At 41.5% G+C, this 18,617-nt stretch overlaps 1 protein-coding gene across 1 annotated transcript in view; it reads left to right on the top strand.

Moving 5' to 3' along the window:
* The window catches only part of ERBB4 (erb-b2 receptor tyrosine kinase 4), a 589,315-nt gene that overhangs the window by 364,892 nt on the left and 205,806 nt on the right, over nt 1-18,617 (top strand). Inside the window, exons 11-13 of the mRNA XM_077829473.1 lie at nt 1,243-1,333; nt 3,119-3,318; nt 17,230-17,362. Of these exons, the coding sequence (XP_077685599.1) occupies nt 1,243-1,333; nt 3,119-3,318; nt 17,230-17,362 (424 nt within the window). The remainder of the gene's footprint in view (nt 1-1,242; nt 1,334-3,118; nt 3,319-17,229; nt 17,363-18,617) is intronic.

Here is an 18,617-nt window from a genome sequence, read left to right as displayed (position 1 = left end):
CATTGGTTTGTGACACTTAATGGGACTAGTATGGTTCGAACTCCATAGAGTGCTTCATGAACTTCCACCATGTTTGCTCCAGTTTCAGCTCACCGGGCCGTGAAGTGAAATACCACAGCTATGTGTTCTCCATTGACTGCTGTTTCCAGTGATTTATATATAATTAAGGACAAGCAACAACCACATAGACAAGCTCTACCCACTGTGGGATGGTTATCATGGGGAGGAGTTTAAGCAAGCTCTTGCCGTTTTTAAATGACCTTATAGTACATGCCCCTGAATGTTTTACCACTCAAAAATCAGGGACAAATTGTGCCCTAACTTACATCCACTAGCAACCCCAATTGGTCAGCAGAGTTACCAATGTGCAAGTGAATTCTGGATCTCACCCTAAATAATGAAGTGTCTTAGGTAATATAGGCAACAACTCAGAAAGGTACATAACTAGCAAACATTAAGCACCCAAATAGTCCCATTGAAGGTCACAGCTTTAAGTCCCATTGATGTCAGTAGGACTATTCACATGCTTAAGTTCCTTGTTAAATGAGGGTCATCGTGATGCCAGGCACCTGGGGACTGTGTGATTCATGGTCTTCCCGCTATGCATGTGCTGCTAGGGAGGGCATCCGTGCTGCAATGATATGTGTTTCTGTCACTCCTCCCCATCCCCGTGATTCATATTTATATCACCCCAGCGATTCATATTTATGTCACTGCCTGTCCTGGAACATCACAATGCCACATGTGGCAGAGAGGAGACTGGACTACAATGCCTCAAATCCAAATTCTCAGAACTGTTTCAAAACTGGGATATTTTGTTAGATTTAGCTATAGCAAAACGAACTCAACTAACATGTGGGTTTTTCACACGTGTGTTCCTCAGCTCATGCATATCTTGATTTTGTCAGCTGACTTTTGCTAGAAAAAAGCCGGGAAACCTAAGAAGTGTTGAATTTGCTCATACATTACAAGACTTCTCCCATATCTGGTCTCTGGGAGTGGACTAGTTCTGAGTTTTCTAAAACAACATATTTACAAATCTTTGCTCTTCTGGAGAAGTCTATTCTATAGTGACTGACATTCATAGACAGTATCCTGCATCATTCATTACCCACCTATTTCTGCTTCTCAGACCCATGCTATCCTTTTATCATTCTTTCATAATTCAAGTATGTCATAAAGCAGTTTCTGTGGTTTAGATGATGAGACACTTGCTAACATATCTGATTTTATCTCCTTCAGGTTTCTTGAATATTCAGTCATGGCCCCAAAACATGACAGATTTCCGTGTGTTTTCCAACTTGGTTACTATAGGTGGAAGAGCCCTATATAGGTAAGATGTGCTTTTCTCTATTTGTGAAATAATTTATACTGTGCTCTTGCCCTTCAACAACTATCATATCATAGAATCATAGAATATCAGGGTTGGAAGGGACCTCAGGAGGTCATCTGGTCCAACCCCCTGCTCAAAGCAGGACCTAATCCCCAACTAAATCATCCCAGCCAGGGCTCTGTCAAGCCTGACCTTAAAAATATCTAAGCATAGCATAGAATGTAAAGTCCTTCATGAGGACCAACTGCATAATCACTAAGCATATTTCTCAATTACCAATGTATTCACTAACACTGGACTAACAGCTTTAAACTGCGCAAACGCTATTGACCCTGTTAATTATGTTGCTTTAAAAATCATTGCTTCTCAGTTTCCTGCCACAGTAATCCACTCCCCAGCCCCACAATACCATGAACGATAGAACGTGCAGTGTGCCCAGTCTTGCTCCTCATGCTCCAGACCTTTGACTCATGAAACAATAGCAGTAGTTCTGAAGATTATGATTTATGACAGATACCATGTTCCGTTGTAAGGGAATATCACACTTGACTGTGTTGACTCAGATGCCTTTTGCCTCTCTCACAGTGCACTCGTGATAGGGTGCATATTGTTTCCTAAAAGGCAGTAGAAGAGAACAACAGGGATGATCACTGAGCTGCCCCCGGCAGCGTTGCAGAATATGGCACCTGCAATAGTTTGCCAGTTCCCCTGTGTCAAGTGACGGTTCGGTATGAAAACTGATGTGGAGAGGTTGCTGTTGGAGGGAGCAAATGTAGTAAGAAATAATGGGGGAGTGAGACAATACATCTATATGATACATACAGCAACCCCTGGCTCCGGGTGGAATGAAATGTTCGGAAATCCTGATATCATAGACAGCCCAAGCAGATTATGAATAGCAGGGAAACCTTGAGACTGAATTACAGCCCCGGATTCAGTTTTGAAGTAGCAATTTTCATTTAGAGCATCTGGAAAACAATTACAATCAGTAAAATACATGAAATAATCTAGAGAATACCCTGATTTCCGGCTTCACTCATTTTCAACTGTAAAATAATGTACATCAGCCTCTCCATGTTACACAGGGAACTCGTACTCTTCCTGTGATGAAGGGAGATAACCAGATACTTTGATACAAGAAAAAAAACAAACCCAAATGCTTGAAAGCATTCTGGAGGAATGTTCTTGAAAATAATCATTTCTTCTCATATTACTATAGCTGGCATTAATGTGACTCCTGAGAGAGGACTTTTGCACATTATGTGGGACCGCATCATTCTCTTTCATTTATAGCTGCTCCCAGTATTACTCCCCCCCCTCTTTTTTTGGAAACCTTCCTTCTTTTCTGCAGTTGTCAGCATAGCACTTGAACTCAAAACAGTGAGAGTGGGTGAAACTGTATTATGTGCCACAGAGGCCAGTAACATCTGTAAACCTCCAGTCAGGGCGGGAGCAGGAGCATCACAGCTTATAGTGTCATACCCCTGATAGCACAGTCCCGCTCCACTAGACAAGTCAGCAAGGCTGCTTTGTGGTCTCTTACACTTAGTGTGTCTCTTACACACGTGCTCATTCACTGCTTTACAGCCGCGTAACTATACTGACCTGCTATGAATCTTTGAACCATGCTGTGTGTATGTGGCATTGGAAGCACTTGAAACTAAACTCCCTTCTTGAGTTGTCCTTTATTAATACTCCTTTTAGGTAAGACGTGCCATTGTCGCTTCATGCATGGGATAAATCACACATTCCAGGGCTATTCACTGCTTATGTTTGCTCCTGCAGCGGCCTTTCCTTACTCATCCTCAAGCAACAGGCAATTACCTCTCTACAGTTCCAGTCCCTGAAGCAGATCAGTGCTGGCAACATCTACATCACTGACAATACCAACCTGTGTTACTATCACACCATCAACTGGACCAGCCTCTTCAGCACGCCCAATCAAAAGACAGTGATCCACCGAAACAAAAAGCCTGAGAACTGCAGTAAGTACTTCTGCTCAATGCATACGTTTCGTTTGTTATGGGTTTGCGGGTGTATACACAGAACGAATGTGATATGGTGGGCCAGATTCCCAACTGGTGTCACTCTGCATTCAGTGCTGTCAATGGAGCTACATCAATTTACACTAGCTGAGGATCTGGCCCAGCTTGCCTCTGATGAGATTTATAGGCAATTACAGAGCATGCGGGTGTGAGCAACTGAAAAACGAGAACGCTGCTGGCTCACCATGTTTTGACTCTCGGACACTGAGCTTCCCACTGTTAGAAACCCAGTTTCACAATTACGATCTCAAAAGCAATAAATGTGAAGTGAATGTAGTGGTCCTGAAAAGGTGTTTGTCTGACAGCACTGAAAACTATAGCCCCACCAAAGTTCCTTAGAGGGCTAACATCGAGGAATATTTGGATGAGTTAATCTCTTTCACTCTCACTCCTTTCTTTCCTAGACCTCTCTGAGAAGGTTACCAATAGGGTGCTAATTAGTGCTGATAGAGTGGCATGTCTGTTAGAAACTGAATTAAGACCACTGTACCGGTGTGGCAGACAACATGATCATAGCTACACTGAAATTAGGCCAGGAATTTGCATGAAGGCAGCCACATCATGGCATCCATACAGTTCATTGTAAGTATCTGCTAGTGCACTTCCAAGAGATCAGATTCATTAAATTACTTCACCCTTTAAGTGACATTTCCTGGATTTGTGCTTTTGCCAGCCAGAAATGTTACACTTGTGCTTTGTGCTCTCTTAGACTGTCGGACTGCGGTCCTCCTTTGTGTTTCCCCAGTCTCATGGCTCTCCCTTTGATCTCTAAGCTTGTGAATGTGGCTTGAATGCTGAATAAGCCCAGTCCTGCGTGCAGAAAGCACACATTTTTTAGCACCACCATCTCATCAGTCTTCACATATTGTTAGAAACCCCACCTTGGGGCCCACCATAATTTAGAGTAACCTCCTGGCTGCTTTCAGATGTGCCAACTGGAACAGCACCTAGTTGCTGGTCTAACGGCTGAGGGTTACTGGAATGCACGGTGCTCCAGCAATGCCAGCTCCAATTATCCCAGCCCTGGCTATAGCTGATCCTGGACCAATCCCTACTCTGTGGTGAGAGTTAGGGTTATGCCGGCTATATCCTGCACAAGGGAATGCTCAATTATGGTGGCTTCCTGGCTGCTTGCCCCTGCCTGAGCTGGCAGTGGGGAAGTGGCAAGGATCTGGCTGTATGCCTGCAATCTAGTAAGAGGCATGTGTTCAAAATAATTGTATGTGTTGTGACTGGCTATTCTTGGCCATTTGAGGTTCAGGGGGGAGAGAACTTTTGGGGCCAATTGCAAGATGGTGTAATATGGTGCCTGAGTAAGAACAAGTTCTTGAGCTAGATGCAGAAATCACTGGGACGAAATATATGGCCTATGTTATGCAGGAGATCAGCCCAGATCCTCTTAATGGCTCCTTCTGGCCTTGAAATATATGACTCTATGAACCTTTTGGAGACAAGAAGCTTTCTCTTTTCTCTCCCACACTGAGTATTGCCATAAAGAGTGCTTTGAAAGGGTCACACCGTGTCAACCGCCAATTGGGTTCAATAGGCTGGCTAGGATGCTGCTGAATCCTTTCTTTTCAAGGAAGCAGCCACCCTCCCTCCTGTCTTGCCACAAAATAAAAACTCAAGCAAGAAATAGATGAGCAGGAAAAAACAGGGAGCCCCATACCTCATACAATAACAGTTCAACATTGCTTCAAGGTTGTTAGAGCTTGGAGACCATGTGTAAGAAGACAATCGAAAATAAATGGTCCAGGGTGAACCCAGCCGCATATGTGCGCTGGGGTGCTTTTCACTTCATAGAACAGTTTCTCATTTGTTGCACAGGCTTTGATTGCTTGGAGGCTTAGGTTGAACACAGTATTAAATGTTTGGGGAGCTGGAAAGTACGCCCATATTAGCTGTCAGGAGTAGCTTTTCACCCTTTCATGTAATCTCAAAGTTCAGGAGGTTTTGAACTCGCAAAAGCTATCAGAACATGAAATTCCCTACCCTATCCAGAGATGGAAGCCTGCATCCATTGTCAGATTGTTTTATTGCAGTGTAGAGTCATGTCAGTGGATTTATATGGAAAATACAAACACTACCAGAAAATGTCAGAGGAAAATACAAACATCACCATTTTTTGGCCATAATAAAAAGTGTTTTTCAGCAGAAATAGATCAATATTTTGTGAAATTTTATATTAAAGGGACTGAATCACTGCTGATATTTCAGAAAGTCCTTGGTAAATGATGAAGACTTTAGGATCCTGGAACTTCACATGTGAGTAACTTCAGTGAAGTTGCCCACATATAGAAGTGTTTTCAGAAACAGGCCCCCAAACCAGAGCAATCAGTCTGAAGAACTAAGGAGGATAGGAACAGCAAGCTGATAGAAATTTGAGATATGCAAAGGATTAATGATTAATATACTGGATGACCCAGAGAAGTTTGTGACCGAGAAACTGAAAAAAGCTGTATCTTTGTTGTGTACTTTTGCTCACGTATCAGCAAAAGAAGGGACAAACAATTTAATTCTGTGTTAAGATATATGCAAACTTGAAAAAAGATACGTATATTGCATTCAGATGTTAATACTACATTGTGTCATTCCTTATCTTTGTAACTTATATTAGTGGTATTACATTTTTTTTTCTTGTTATACAAACATTTTAGAGGCCCCAACCATGTTAGGCGCTATTCAAACACAGAGAAAGAGCTAACGGTCTTAGGTCTTGATCCTGCAATTACTTATCCATGTGCTTTAACTTAACTATTGTTACTAGTCCTGTTAACTCCAATAGGAATACTCACAACAGTAATGTTAAGCATGTCCGTAAGTGTTTGCAGTGTCGGGTACGAAATAGGCAAGGCAACCAAAGGGTGGGAGATGAAGTGATTTGCCCAAGATCACACAGTTGGTCGGTGGCAGAGTCAGAAATACAATTGAAGTCTTCTGAGTTTCAGTCTACTGCCCCATCCCCGGGACCAGTGGTGCCCCATAGATACTTCCGTAACATTAACCATTTCAATTAATATTGAAGAATGATTCTTTTTAATGGATGTTCGCATTTAAAAATCAGGTAGTGAACCATCTAAAACAGGGGTGGGCAAACTTTTTGGCCCAAAGACCAGATCCAAAGTCCTGATGGGCCGGATCCGGCCTGCGGGCCGTAGTTTGCCCACCCCGATCTAAAATGTGATTGTTGTATACAAATGTAGGTATAATTTTTAGAAGATATTTTGGAAAAAAAATGATGAAACAGGATGGAGATAAAGAGAATGGGCTTTTGGATCTCTATCACTTTGAAAAACACTAGAGAATTATCCTGGGCAGGAAGTACACATTAATCTCCAGCATCATCAGCATTGGCCCATCATTATGTTTTTGCAGCTTCATAAAAACATGAACCATTTGGTGTTCACTCTGATAGTTTATTCTATAGGAATAAAGGCCTGAGCACCTTTTAGGGTGGTGGTTCAGGTCAGGGCAATAAAGAATTTCTTCCGATTTGCAAAAGCAGCAGGTTGATTGAGCAAGCTTGATATTTGCAAAATTGTCAGGGATTTGAAAGGAGCATCTACAGTTTGAAGAGGCTGAATAAGATGGCAGCTGATAACATGCAGAGAAAAGTGTTGTCCGACTTATTGGTTTAGTACTGTTCTACTGGTAACTGAATCATTGTTGAGTGCAAAATGTTTCTGGGAAAACTTTGAAACCATTCAGCCTAATATTAAGCCCAAATGTTTGAGAGATCTAAAACTATCCTGGACAAAACACAAAGAAGTATCAGTCTTGAGCCTTGTAATTAGACCAGATCTGAAGTGGGATTTGCTGCCTTGAAGGGTGAATACACTTAATAACACAGGGTTCCTTTAAGAGTCACGCCTTTCATTTAGGACTAGAACAAGAGACAAATCCAGCATCAGTCCTCCTGGGGAATAGAAGAACTGTCCTAATATTTCCTTTCTATCTCATATGATTCAGTCATCCTTTGTGCAGAGTGTACATCCAGGAGTAACAGAGCATTAGCTAGGGCTGACAAGCCAGTGCTCTGATGTTGCTTTCAGGTGATAATTTGCTGCAGACGATAGATGTGTGTGCAGAAATTCAGATTTTTTTTTTTTTGCTGCACATAAGATACACATGGTGATGAGGGGCATATAACTACCTGGACTGACTGGTAGAGGGGTACACTGCACCGTAAAAAAATTAGTGAATGTGCACAGAATTGATCTAGCATAAAATTTCTCTGTTTCTTCTATCAAAACAACTTTCTTTTTCAGTGAATATGGAAAAATTATGAATTTCTCCACATTCACTCCTGAGCAAACTTTCATCTATTTGTCAGAAAAGCTTCATTTTCACATAACATTTTATTATTATTATTATTTTTTTACCCCTTTGGCTATGTACTTAAATCTCTTGTTTTTGTGGAAAAAAGAAAAAAATTCATAGCAAACATACATAGAAGCACATTTTACTTTTTAACACATAGGCAACTCCTGGGACATTTATGGGTGTTTGTAGCCTCTCAGCTGAGAACTGAATTTAACCCCATACATTTCACCTGATTGTGAAATGTTGAAAATACAGTGGGTGGATCTCTTTGCATAGCCCCAGTGGTAAATCCAGAAATTACATTAAAAAAACCACAGCATGCTAGATACTAAACTTGTTTGGAACTAGGGGTGGTGAATGGGCATCTTCCAGCAGGCAGCTGTGTTGTCAGGTGTTTCAATAAATTATCCAGCTCTATTAAAATGAATTCTGGAGTACTATCCTAAATGCAATGCATAGGGCTCTCTTTGAATACAGTCTTTTCCTTTAATTGCTAGTATAAATCCAGTATAAGATATAGTTTATGGTGTGCATGCATCTTAATATTTTATGAAAATTCACTGTAAAAAGTGAAATACTATAAAGCTTTTTCTAGGGAATATAGTTTGGTAGTTAAGTTTACCAGCTTATCACCCTAAAATAAAGGGCCTGCTGCCTTTTTCCAGCACTGGGCCCACTGGTTCTTAACATAATGCCAGCAGAGAGCATTCATTAAATATGAATTTAGAAAGATTGATTTCGTGCAAAAAATTGTTTAAAATCTTCCAGTTTTATAGGCTCGTTCAGTGTCTAATGAAACCTTTCGAGATAAACTGTTACTTGTTGTGAATTGTATCAATTCAGCAGTCAATTAGAAACTTGAATAAATTATTACACTGTAATAAAGCCTGATTTGAGTCAATTGATAAAGTCAATAGAAGTCTTTCTACTGAATTCAGTGGGCTTTGGATCTTGCCCATGAAGAAATGATTGGTCTTTGGCCATGTACTTAAATAGCTAATTTTCATGTTTCCTCTCTACCCTGTGGAAACATACTGGGTTTGATACTTGTACCCTGTGCAAGCCCATTGAGAGGATATAAGCATATTTTCTGAAAATCTGTATGAAAATGAATTCCTGTCATAAGCAGTAACATCTTTTGAAGCTAAATGTATTGTGTGCTTTGATTAGGCTGACCGGATAGCAAGTGTAACCCTTCTGCCCATCAGAGTTGGCAGCAACAAGGGTCGGGTTCGGTATCTAGGGGTTCCATTCCAATAACACAATGCAAAACCGGCTCGAGCCCCCACCCAGTGACCTGGGACAAATATATCCCACCCCCGCTGGGCACCTCCAAGAGGCAATACTTCCCCTCTCGCAAGCACAGAGTGTGAGTGTAGCAAAAGTCTTTTAATAACAGAGAGAAACAATGTGGCATTATGTTGGGGAAACACCACCAACAGGATTCATAACACAACCCATGAGCAAAAACCCACCCCAAGCAAATTGGGGCATGTCCTTTCCCTTTGGTTCTTGAGTCCAGCAGCCCAAAGACACCCAAAGTCCCAAGAGTCCAACAACCCAAAAGTCTCTGTCCCTGGTCAGTGCAGCGCCAGAGTTTGGAAGTTTATCTGCAGAGCTTTACCTCCCAACATGGGTGGAGATGGGGGGGAGGGTTAAGGGGCAACTTACGTGGTCCAAAGCCGATTGCCCCACCTCTCCATGGGGCTCGGCTCAGCTCCACCAGCTGTCCCACAAATCACTCCACTCCACCAGCCACTCTGCTCTACCAGCCGTCCCATGAGACGCTCCAGCCATCCCACGAACTGCTCCGCAATATATCTTCAGGCCCTCCCACGACTTAACACAACACTCAGTGATTTCAGCTCTTAGTAAGTTTAGCTCTTTTGTGATTTCAGCTTGTAGTAGTGCTGGTGCACCATTGGCCCAAAGTGAATTCAGCTCAACAGCCTGTAACTAGACTCCCAATGGAACCAAAATTAGCTCTGATATTCCACAGTAGAGAGAGGAGGAAGTGCAATTAGCATGTAAGGGCCCTCACCAGGGGGCCCATGCCACCAAGTATTAATACCTGTCCCCAGCCTCTCTCTCAATTCACAGAGTTTTGGAACCCATGTCCGTTGCCTAGCGAGTGCTACTTAGTTGATGGTGAGTCCCTCCATCATAACAAAAGGCTAAGTACAGTTCCACTGTCCTTGATTCACATAACTAGGATAATAACAATTTATTCTTCGTGCCCCAATAACAGAGACACTGGGGATCCCACAGCAGCCAAAGTGACCATTTGGGCAGCTATGGGCTCATGCTAGGAGGGGTGGGTGTGCCTATGCAAATGAGATCAGCCCCTGAAGTTCTTTTCCACAATTTGCCACAACTCACCACCAGATGTCAGGGTGGAGCTCATCCTGACTCTGCTTACACAAGTGTGAAAAATCTGGATGGGGTGGGGGGTAATAGGAGCCTATATAAGAAAGAGCCCCAAATATCGGGACTGTCCCTATAAAATCGGGACATCTGTTCACCCTAGCTTTGACTGGGGAAGAAAAGAACATTTTAATATACAGGAGGACCAATACCAAACCAAACCCGAAAAGACCAGACTAATGCATTTTTACAAAATTTATCTCAAAATTTCAATCCTTCCCTACCAAGTTTCAGTTCAGAACACATTTTTATGGCTTAGTAATAAGCACCTGGAAATAGTGATTTCTTACTTCCTGTCTTCTTTTCATGGGCTGTGAATACGCCTATCTTGTTGAGATTCCAAGTGGGGTAATTACATTTTGCCTACCTAAAATTCCTCTGTAGTTTCAGTTTGATAAGACTCTCAATCTTCTGTCCTGAGTCATTTCATTACATTGATACATGCTATTTAAGCAGAAATGCCCATGTAAGAATTTATATTAAAAAACCACATTCTAATTACATAGAAAAGTAAAGACGTAATAATTTCAATATAATGAAACCTAATTAATAAGCAAATGGGAAGCTGCCTTTTTTTGACCGTTTGTTTGTGCAAAGCTGAAGTGAGAGTCTCAGTCTTAGCATTAGAAAGCATTGGAAATCGGAGCAGTCCAAAGGAACTAAAATACGACAGCTATTTTTAAAATTGTTTAACAGGTGCTTAAATCAACCATTAAATTAATTAATTAATAAAAACAATGTCTGCAAAGTATTTGCCTTACCACAACTGTGAGACTTTGATTTCTTGTGCTCTTGAATGCCAAAGCCAATTATTAAGTCTTATTTACTTATGTCACCAAAATGAGCGCCTGCTATAAAGTCTTGTTTTAAAAAGCGACAACAGCCTCCTTCAGTGAAGCAAGATACTTACCCAATACTAAGTATATCTTTAAAATATCCTTTTCTAGGGCCAGTTTCTGCAAATGATCTTCCCAGATGCATCCATTTGTCAGATTTAGCCCTTTAATGTATATTCTGTCTAATACATATTTAGTTAGCTAACCAAGATCCCATTCCTGTGCTTCACATTATGGGGCTACTCACAGGATGTAAAGTAACACCCAGGCATAAGCCTTTGCGGGACTGAGACCTAAAGTAACATAAGTTGTCAAACCACTGCCACTTTTCTTCAGCTGCCTTCGTTCCCGGAAAACAAACATCTTATTGATGGTGATTCCTGTGCACTGTTGGCTGAGTGGATAGTCAAATTATTGTTGTTCGATCGGGACATTAGATGAAGGACCCCTCTCTAAATGTTGTGGGTCATCATCAAATTTAGACATGGATAAGAGCTATTGAGTCATCCAATATCTTGAATTATTATTATTTATTATTATTCTGTTGATACAGTAACTTTGTTTAATAAAGTTTAATACTATGGGTACAGTCCAAGGAATCTGTATATGTGAGTGGCTGAAATTTGATGGAGATCACCAATCTATATGTTGTTTAATTAGTATGATTCACCTGTAGCTTGGGGATGTGAATGACATGTACTGTGGTATAACTGGGTAAGGAGTAGGGTCAGGAAAAATTCAGATAAAAATACTTCGAAGAAATACAGATTGGAGACAACAAGTAACTATTGGAATTAAACCTGGGATGAACACTTCACTGCTGACGTGAAGTCGGTGGAGCATCGTGCATGTTTTGCGGGGTTTGTGCAAATGCTTTCAAAGTGCTCAGATTCTGCATTTTATAAACTCTGTCCTTTGCACAAGCTCCGTTCACTTCTTCTCCTGGAGACCTATTTAAAACCAGAAAAAACCTAATGGTTCTCCTGCTGCCAAGAGTGGTATTTTGTTATCCAGTTTAGTCCAATCTATCTAGCTGCCTGGTAACCAATGTGATTTTCAGTATCCATGGATGACAGTACTGTATTGTACATGAAGCTCCTTGAGAAACACTACAGCTGAAAAACTTTCCACATTAATGACTTTTTCCCCCTTAAAGAATGGTTAAAACAAGTCAATGCTTTGATGTCCTTTATTAAAAACATTGCTAACATACTCAGGGGTGTAATAGAATGGGAGGTCTGTTAGTCAGCAGTCCCTTCCATGATTGCTTGGTCCAAACCACAACTTTGGGAGATCCTGTGTGGTGACAAACTTTGTTTTGGATGAGCTGAAGAGCTTGGGAAGGCTATCAGCAACCTCAGTGTGGAATCACCCACGTATATACAACAACCGAAATCTACCTCTTCTGTACCATTTGGGACGCAGATCACCCTGGATAATAGACCTGTCCTAGTTAATATTCTTTTCAGAACTCTCGCCAGTCTTGTAAATGATACGTTATGATTCTGTTTATGATACAAATCATAAGAGATGATTTCCACTCCCAGGAGACTAAGCAACAGGTCAGGAAATTCTTGCAGCTGTTTCTCTCAGCTACTGGGAAAAGCAATCAGCGAGCGCAATAAAGCGGTGTAAATGAGCAAGAATTTAAACCTCCCCCTAGCTGGAACCCCTTCACTGTAAGCTGTTTGGAAAAGAAGCAGCAAGTTTGTAGTGTTTTCAGTCAATTAAGCTCATAAAACGTTGAGGCCTAATTGACTTTTTCCTTGCTTGTTTAATTAACTGAGTAATATTATTGTGGAACTTTTGTTTAACAAAGGAGATGGGGAAACGAGGCTCCTAATGAAAGATTACTCAACAGTTTATTTTCTATGTGAATAGAGGATTTTTTGTCTTCCTTTAACACGGTTTGTTTCTTTGTCAAACTTTCAGACACTCCTGGCAGAGCGCTGTTTCCGTTTAGGTTTAGAAATAGTCTCTGGCAGAGAAAAGAACTCTAGGCCTGTTTCTCATTTACATTTAAGGCTCCTTTACCTACTCTGGTAGTGTTAAAGGGGCTGTTAAGTGGACATGCATGTCGTTTACACTATTTTATTACTACTACCCCTCAAAGGGCTGCAGCATACTCCCCCTGTGTGGCCAACCAGCTCCTCTGTCTAGTGTGTAGCTGTGGCAGACCGACTGCTTTGCCTGCTCTCCAGCCCTTGATTCTCCCTTTAGGGTGCTGGATGCTCCTCAGGGAGTAGCTAAGGAGGACTCCCTATGTTGAGTTCTGGGACTGCAATTCTGCTCAGGCATTATACAGGCCACATATGGGTGTGTGGAGGTTCCCTGCTCCCAGCTTTCTCCCCCCTACGCTGAGCCCCAGAGTAAGAGCTATGCAGGGTCTGTTCCTATATTAACTAGGATCTCCGCCCTACCACCTTGTGTTATGCATGAGGAGGTGAATGCCAGAGCGCTGCTGTCTTCATTAGTGTTACCTTAAAGCATGTTTGCAGCTTAAGTCGGTCACTGGCACAATCACTAGTTGTAGGTCTGGGCGGGCTGTTCTGTTTCCTTCTGATCCATTCTGTTGTCTTGGTCAGTTGACAGGGGCACCATAAATCCCCAGATATTTCCTCTCTAGCACATGGATTGTCTGGTTGACATGACATGGGGTTACTCAGTGGTAGCTAGTTCGCATCTCATATTTTCAGTGCTGCTCTCAACAGTGGAGAGTTGCCATAAACCAGCAAATGGAAATCAGTATCATGCCAACTCACAGCCCATGCCCACGCCTCAGTAAAAAAGCAGTGGATTAATTTTTCACACTTGGTAATCCAGCAGTGAAGTGCTGATGGTGTTTTTGCCAAGATATCAATAGTAGTGGCTTGGGGAATCTGGCATCTCTACTGCGGAGCTGTCATCGTCCGTGTCCAAGCCTCCACTCTGACACCAAATGTCTAAGAATGTTTGTAACAGGAAGCATCGTGTTGTCTACAATACGTGCAACATTTGCTAGTGGGTGCAGATTCAGTGCCTAAAATACAAAGGGCTAGTGCAAATCCATCGACTTTGGAGGAGATTATTAAGAGGCAAACTGAATGAAATATCAAAAACTGCTTGAGAATATTAGAAAAATAAGGTTAGAGAGCTGTTTGAGAACCAAGCGACATAATATAGGTTTACGGTTAGAATGCTATTGAGGTGGTTTGGGGCTGAATCTGCTCTCACACTAGCTTTACATCATTCTGGCTCTTTTGACTTCAGAAGCATTTATCCTGTTATGCAATAGTGTAACCGAGAAGAGAATCAGGGCCATTAATGTAGATGAAATAGGCTTTCAGCCAAAATTAACATGTTCAAACAAAAATTGCATAGCCATCTGGAATTATTATTAACTTTAATAGTTTTCTTTCTGCTTGGGTGTAGCTGATTGATGCTTTGAGGAACAGAAGGAAATATGTAACTGAGCATACTCTTTGCCCTCTGCAATAATTGTTTTTTATTTAGCATGTGGATATTTTTACTCTTTTCTAGCCTAAAAAGTTTAGAGGAGAGTTGCCAAACTATTCCAGACGTGTTTCAGAGTAGCAGCCGTGTTAGTCTGTATCCGCAAAAAAACCCAGGAGTACTTGTGGCACCTTAGAGACTAAGAAATTTATGAGAGCATAAGCTTTCCAGACATGATGAATCTGTGTCCTGTTCTTGGTCCTAGATGTCTGTAGAGTTCCAGTATCCTGAGTGTTACATTGTACAGTAATGGATGAGACAATGCACAAATTCTGTGGAACCAACAATATCACATAATGTAGCCATTCTCAACCAGCATTAGCTCTGTACAAGGTGACAAGCTCAATAGTGAATCTCCTGCCTTTTGAAGCTGCTTTTACGCATGGGCTGGAGGACACTAACTCTCTGATTAGTTCTCCACGCAGTCCCCGGAAGGAGATTAAAGTGAAATACCATAAGCCTCTCTCAGCATTGAAGCCCACAAAAACATTTTGCGTGGAAAAAGAAATAATTTAAATGAAGAACTGCATTCCACAAGCTTTATAAGCCAAGGAACTAGGATAGCATCCAATTGCAAGAACAAAGGGAAGGTACAAGATGCTTCTCAGAGCTGCAGTCCTTGCTTATGTCATTGGCTTTTCAGATACCTTGTTTGTCTTCTTGCTTGGGCCCAGCAAAGAGAAATCTATGAAAATGCAGCACATTGTGCAACGTGTGATTGCACATGTTTTTCCCCCTAAGAAGTGCGGCATAGTACATACAGCAGGCAGTAAGCTGGATGATGATGGAAGGAGGGACCAGACAAGCAAAGCAGATGAAAGGGATGCATCCTGTCTTTGCAACTTGAATATCATCTGTCACAGTATGATAAAACAAGTCTGAGAAAGACATTCTTCAATCACCTCCGCACACTGCTACCCATCATCCACTTGTGGCAGTGCAAGAAAATACACACCCAGAGGCTACGTCCCTAGTAACTTGCACGGGTTTGCACAACCGCCAAAGTAGCGTTTGCATTCTGTATGGGGAATTATGCTTAATTTTGCTATCACCACTGGGTGAATCTGTGTATATAGATGTGGGTGTTATTCTGTATCTATAATATGTGTCCACTCCATACGGCTAAATTCAGGCACTGAATTTAGCCGTATGGAGTGGAAATCTATCAACAAATAAATTTGTTAGTCTCTAAGGTACCACAAGTCCTTTTCTTTTTATAATATGTGTGTGTTTTTTATTGGACGTTTCATTTTTTTACTGTGTTTTTTATGACATTGTGTAAAACTCTACCTAAAAACAAACAACATATTTTGTCACTTATCCATTCTTTTACTTTTATCAAATCATGGGTCTTCCTACTTGCTAATTGCGACAGAACATTTAAAAGAGAGCTCTTTGCTTTTTAATCTGCACAGTCTATCACATGGCACCAACTGACATAAAAAAACACACATCTAGGAGAATGATAGCCTCCTCCGTCAGGGATCAGGGGCTGGTCTAATCAGTATAAACTGAGCCAGCCCGGAATGGCTGAGAGCCTGCGTTCTCTCCACAGTACTGATTTGCTGCTTGCTCCAACACCTCTCCCTTCCTTTGTCTTTCTGTCTGATTCATCCTCTCCTAACATAACTCCACAGAAAGGGTTTAAATAACAAAAGAAAAAGAAAAGGAGTACTTGTGGCACCTTAGAGACTAACCAATTTATTTGAGCATAAGCTTTCGTGAGCTACAGCTCAAATAAATTGGTTAGTCTCTAAGGTGCCACAAGTCCTCCTTTTCTTTTTGCGAATACAGACTAACACGGCTGTTACTCTGAAACTTGTCAAAAAGAAAAAGAGCAAAGGCTCCACACTAATATGCTCCTTGCTGTCTTCACATTGGTCAGTCTGCCTATATGTTAATTCCCTGTCCCTATCCTTTGTCTTCTCTGCTTAGACTGTAAGCTCTTTGGGGTTGGGGCTGTCTCTGATTTTACAGCTGTATAGTGCTTAGTGCAATGGAGCCCTGTTTTCAGTTGGTCCCTGGGAGCTACCATAATAAACATGGTAAACAATAAAAAATGGATAAAACTGCTTGCATTGCTCTAAGCTCGGTCAGGTCTAATTAAGTTATTTCATTGCTGTTTTCAGAACATACGTTCTGTGATGGATTTCTTGTGACACCCCGCAGGGATTTAATTTTGGATAAAGGCCCCTGAAAAATAAATCCCTCTTGACCCCCAATTCAAGCAAGCATTTCTCAGAAGTGTCCAGCATTGGCCTAACCCCACATTAATTGAAGTCAATCCTACTTGACTTAAAATTGAGTTAGGCAAACATTGAATGCTTCTGCAAATCCCAGCCTCAAGGCTTTATAGGAGAGGGCATATCACCCCTCCCCTCCTATGCATGTAACCCCCCCAAATTGACAGGGCCAGTCAATGTAACTGTTCTGCTAAATCTTCCCCTGCTGGCAAATGCCCAGGAGATCCACCATGATGGTTCATCGGCAAGAAATGGGAAAGGGGAAACTATGCAAACATTTACAGTGGGTGTCTAGGAAGTTAATGCCTGATCACTCCAGTCTTTCTGCATCCCATGCATGGGCTGTGCTGTGGAGACCACTGAATCCCTCCCTGCTCTGAGGCAGGGAGCGGAAGAGGCCATTCTGTGGGTAGTAGCTTCTTTGTGTCTGGATGGTGGGAGAAGGACTTCCCTTCTGGTGTGTTAGAAAGTAATACTCTCAATCTAATAGCTAACGACACTAAAAATATCTTCATTCCTCTCTCTGTTTTCAGCTGCAGAGGGAATGGTGTGTAACAACTTGTGCTCAAGTGACGGCTGTTGGGGCCCAGGGCCAGACCAGTGTCTGTCCTGCAAACGCTTCAGCAGAGGAAGGACCTGTATAGAGTCTTGTAACCTTTATGATGGGTAAGACATCACCCTTGCTTGTTTGTTCCCCAAAGGGTATTGATTATGTTAACAGTTCAGGAATCACAGGGACAGATTCTGATGTCCTGACATTGCGTAACACCTTATTCCACCAATAGTTCCATTGATTTCAACAGAAATACTCCGTGGAGTAAGGTGCTGTTTACTCGGTGTGAGTACTCAAAATCTGGCCTTGAGATGGAGGAACAAGTGGATGGGTTCATATGGTACTCCAGCTATGACAGTACTTCTAGATATATTTTTATTTTCACTCCAAACATTCTCAATTCCCTTCTCTTTATGTTTCCCTCTGGAACAACAATAGTTATGTTACAAGTGATAAAACTGAGTATATACATTCATGGAGCCATAATCTGTTCATGCTTCACAGTTGTCCTTCCTTAGTAATGATGTTCTTCTTTCTTATCCCCAAGCCAAGGACTTTGGCAGAGCTAACTGCAGGCGTTTTTAGAGTTAAGCTTTGGTAATGCAGGATTCTCATATGCCCTTGCTATTGTTTCTTGCTAAATTTTGGAGTTTGATTTCTTTGCCCTTCTCCCTCCTGCCATAACTCCCACAGTACATGGCATTTCTAGATGTTTGTATAGACCTTCACTGGGAGGATGGGGTCTTACAGATCACGGAGACATAGCTGCGTGAAACTGTCTTTTGACAGCACCTTTAAGCTTTATTTTTCTATGTTACTTATGAAATACGTACAGAAAGAAAACAAAAAGGTTGGAGGGTGGAATCTCATTTCCCAGATGATGACATAACATGTTGCCCAACATTTCTTTATAATAAAGATCAACAAATCCTCATTGATTTTAATATTTTTTGCACCCCAAGAGGTGTTAATTAAAAATAAAAGCACTATATGTCTTCTTTCTGTTCTTTTTTGTTCCTTGGATACCAGCTTATGTGATTATCATAAAGAGACAATTGAATGAACTTCCTGTAAACACACTAAACTATTGCAAAATCCTTTCTTTCTTTCTCAAAGCAAGGAAATGACATAGAAAAAACTGTCAAAATTACACTATAGCTAAAATTTTACATGCATTCAAGTAGGGAAGATGAAGTTGTGAGGCCAGATTGTGCTGCTACTTAGGCCAGGGTAAAGCCGACTGCAATTTACACTGCAGCCACAATCGAGACATGTTTGTTTATACATTAGTAAGCACCGTGTCCTGTTCACATGACCTGAGTAGGAGCTATCCTTTAAGCCAGGGTATTCATGTTCATGTTGATAAGG

Source organism: Eretmochelys imbricata, chromosome 11 (assembly GCF_965152235.1).
Source record: "Eretmochelys imbricata isolate rEreImb1 chromosome 11, rEreImb1.hap1, whole genome shotgun sequence".
Lineage (NCBI taxonomy): Eukaryota > Metazoa > Chordata > Testudines > Cheloniidae > Eretmochelys > Eretmochelys imbricata.
The sequence above is the reverse complement of the archived record's forward strand: the minus strand, read 5'-3'. Positions and strand labels throughout refer to the sequence as shown.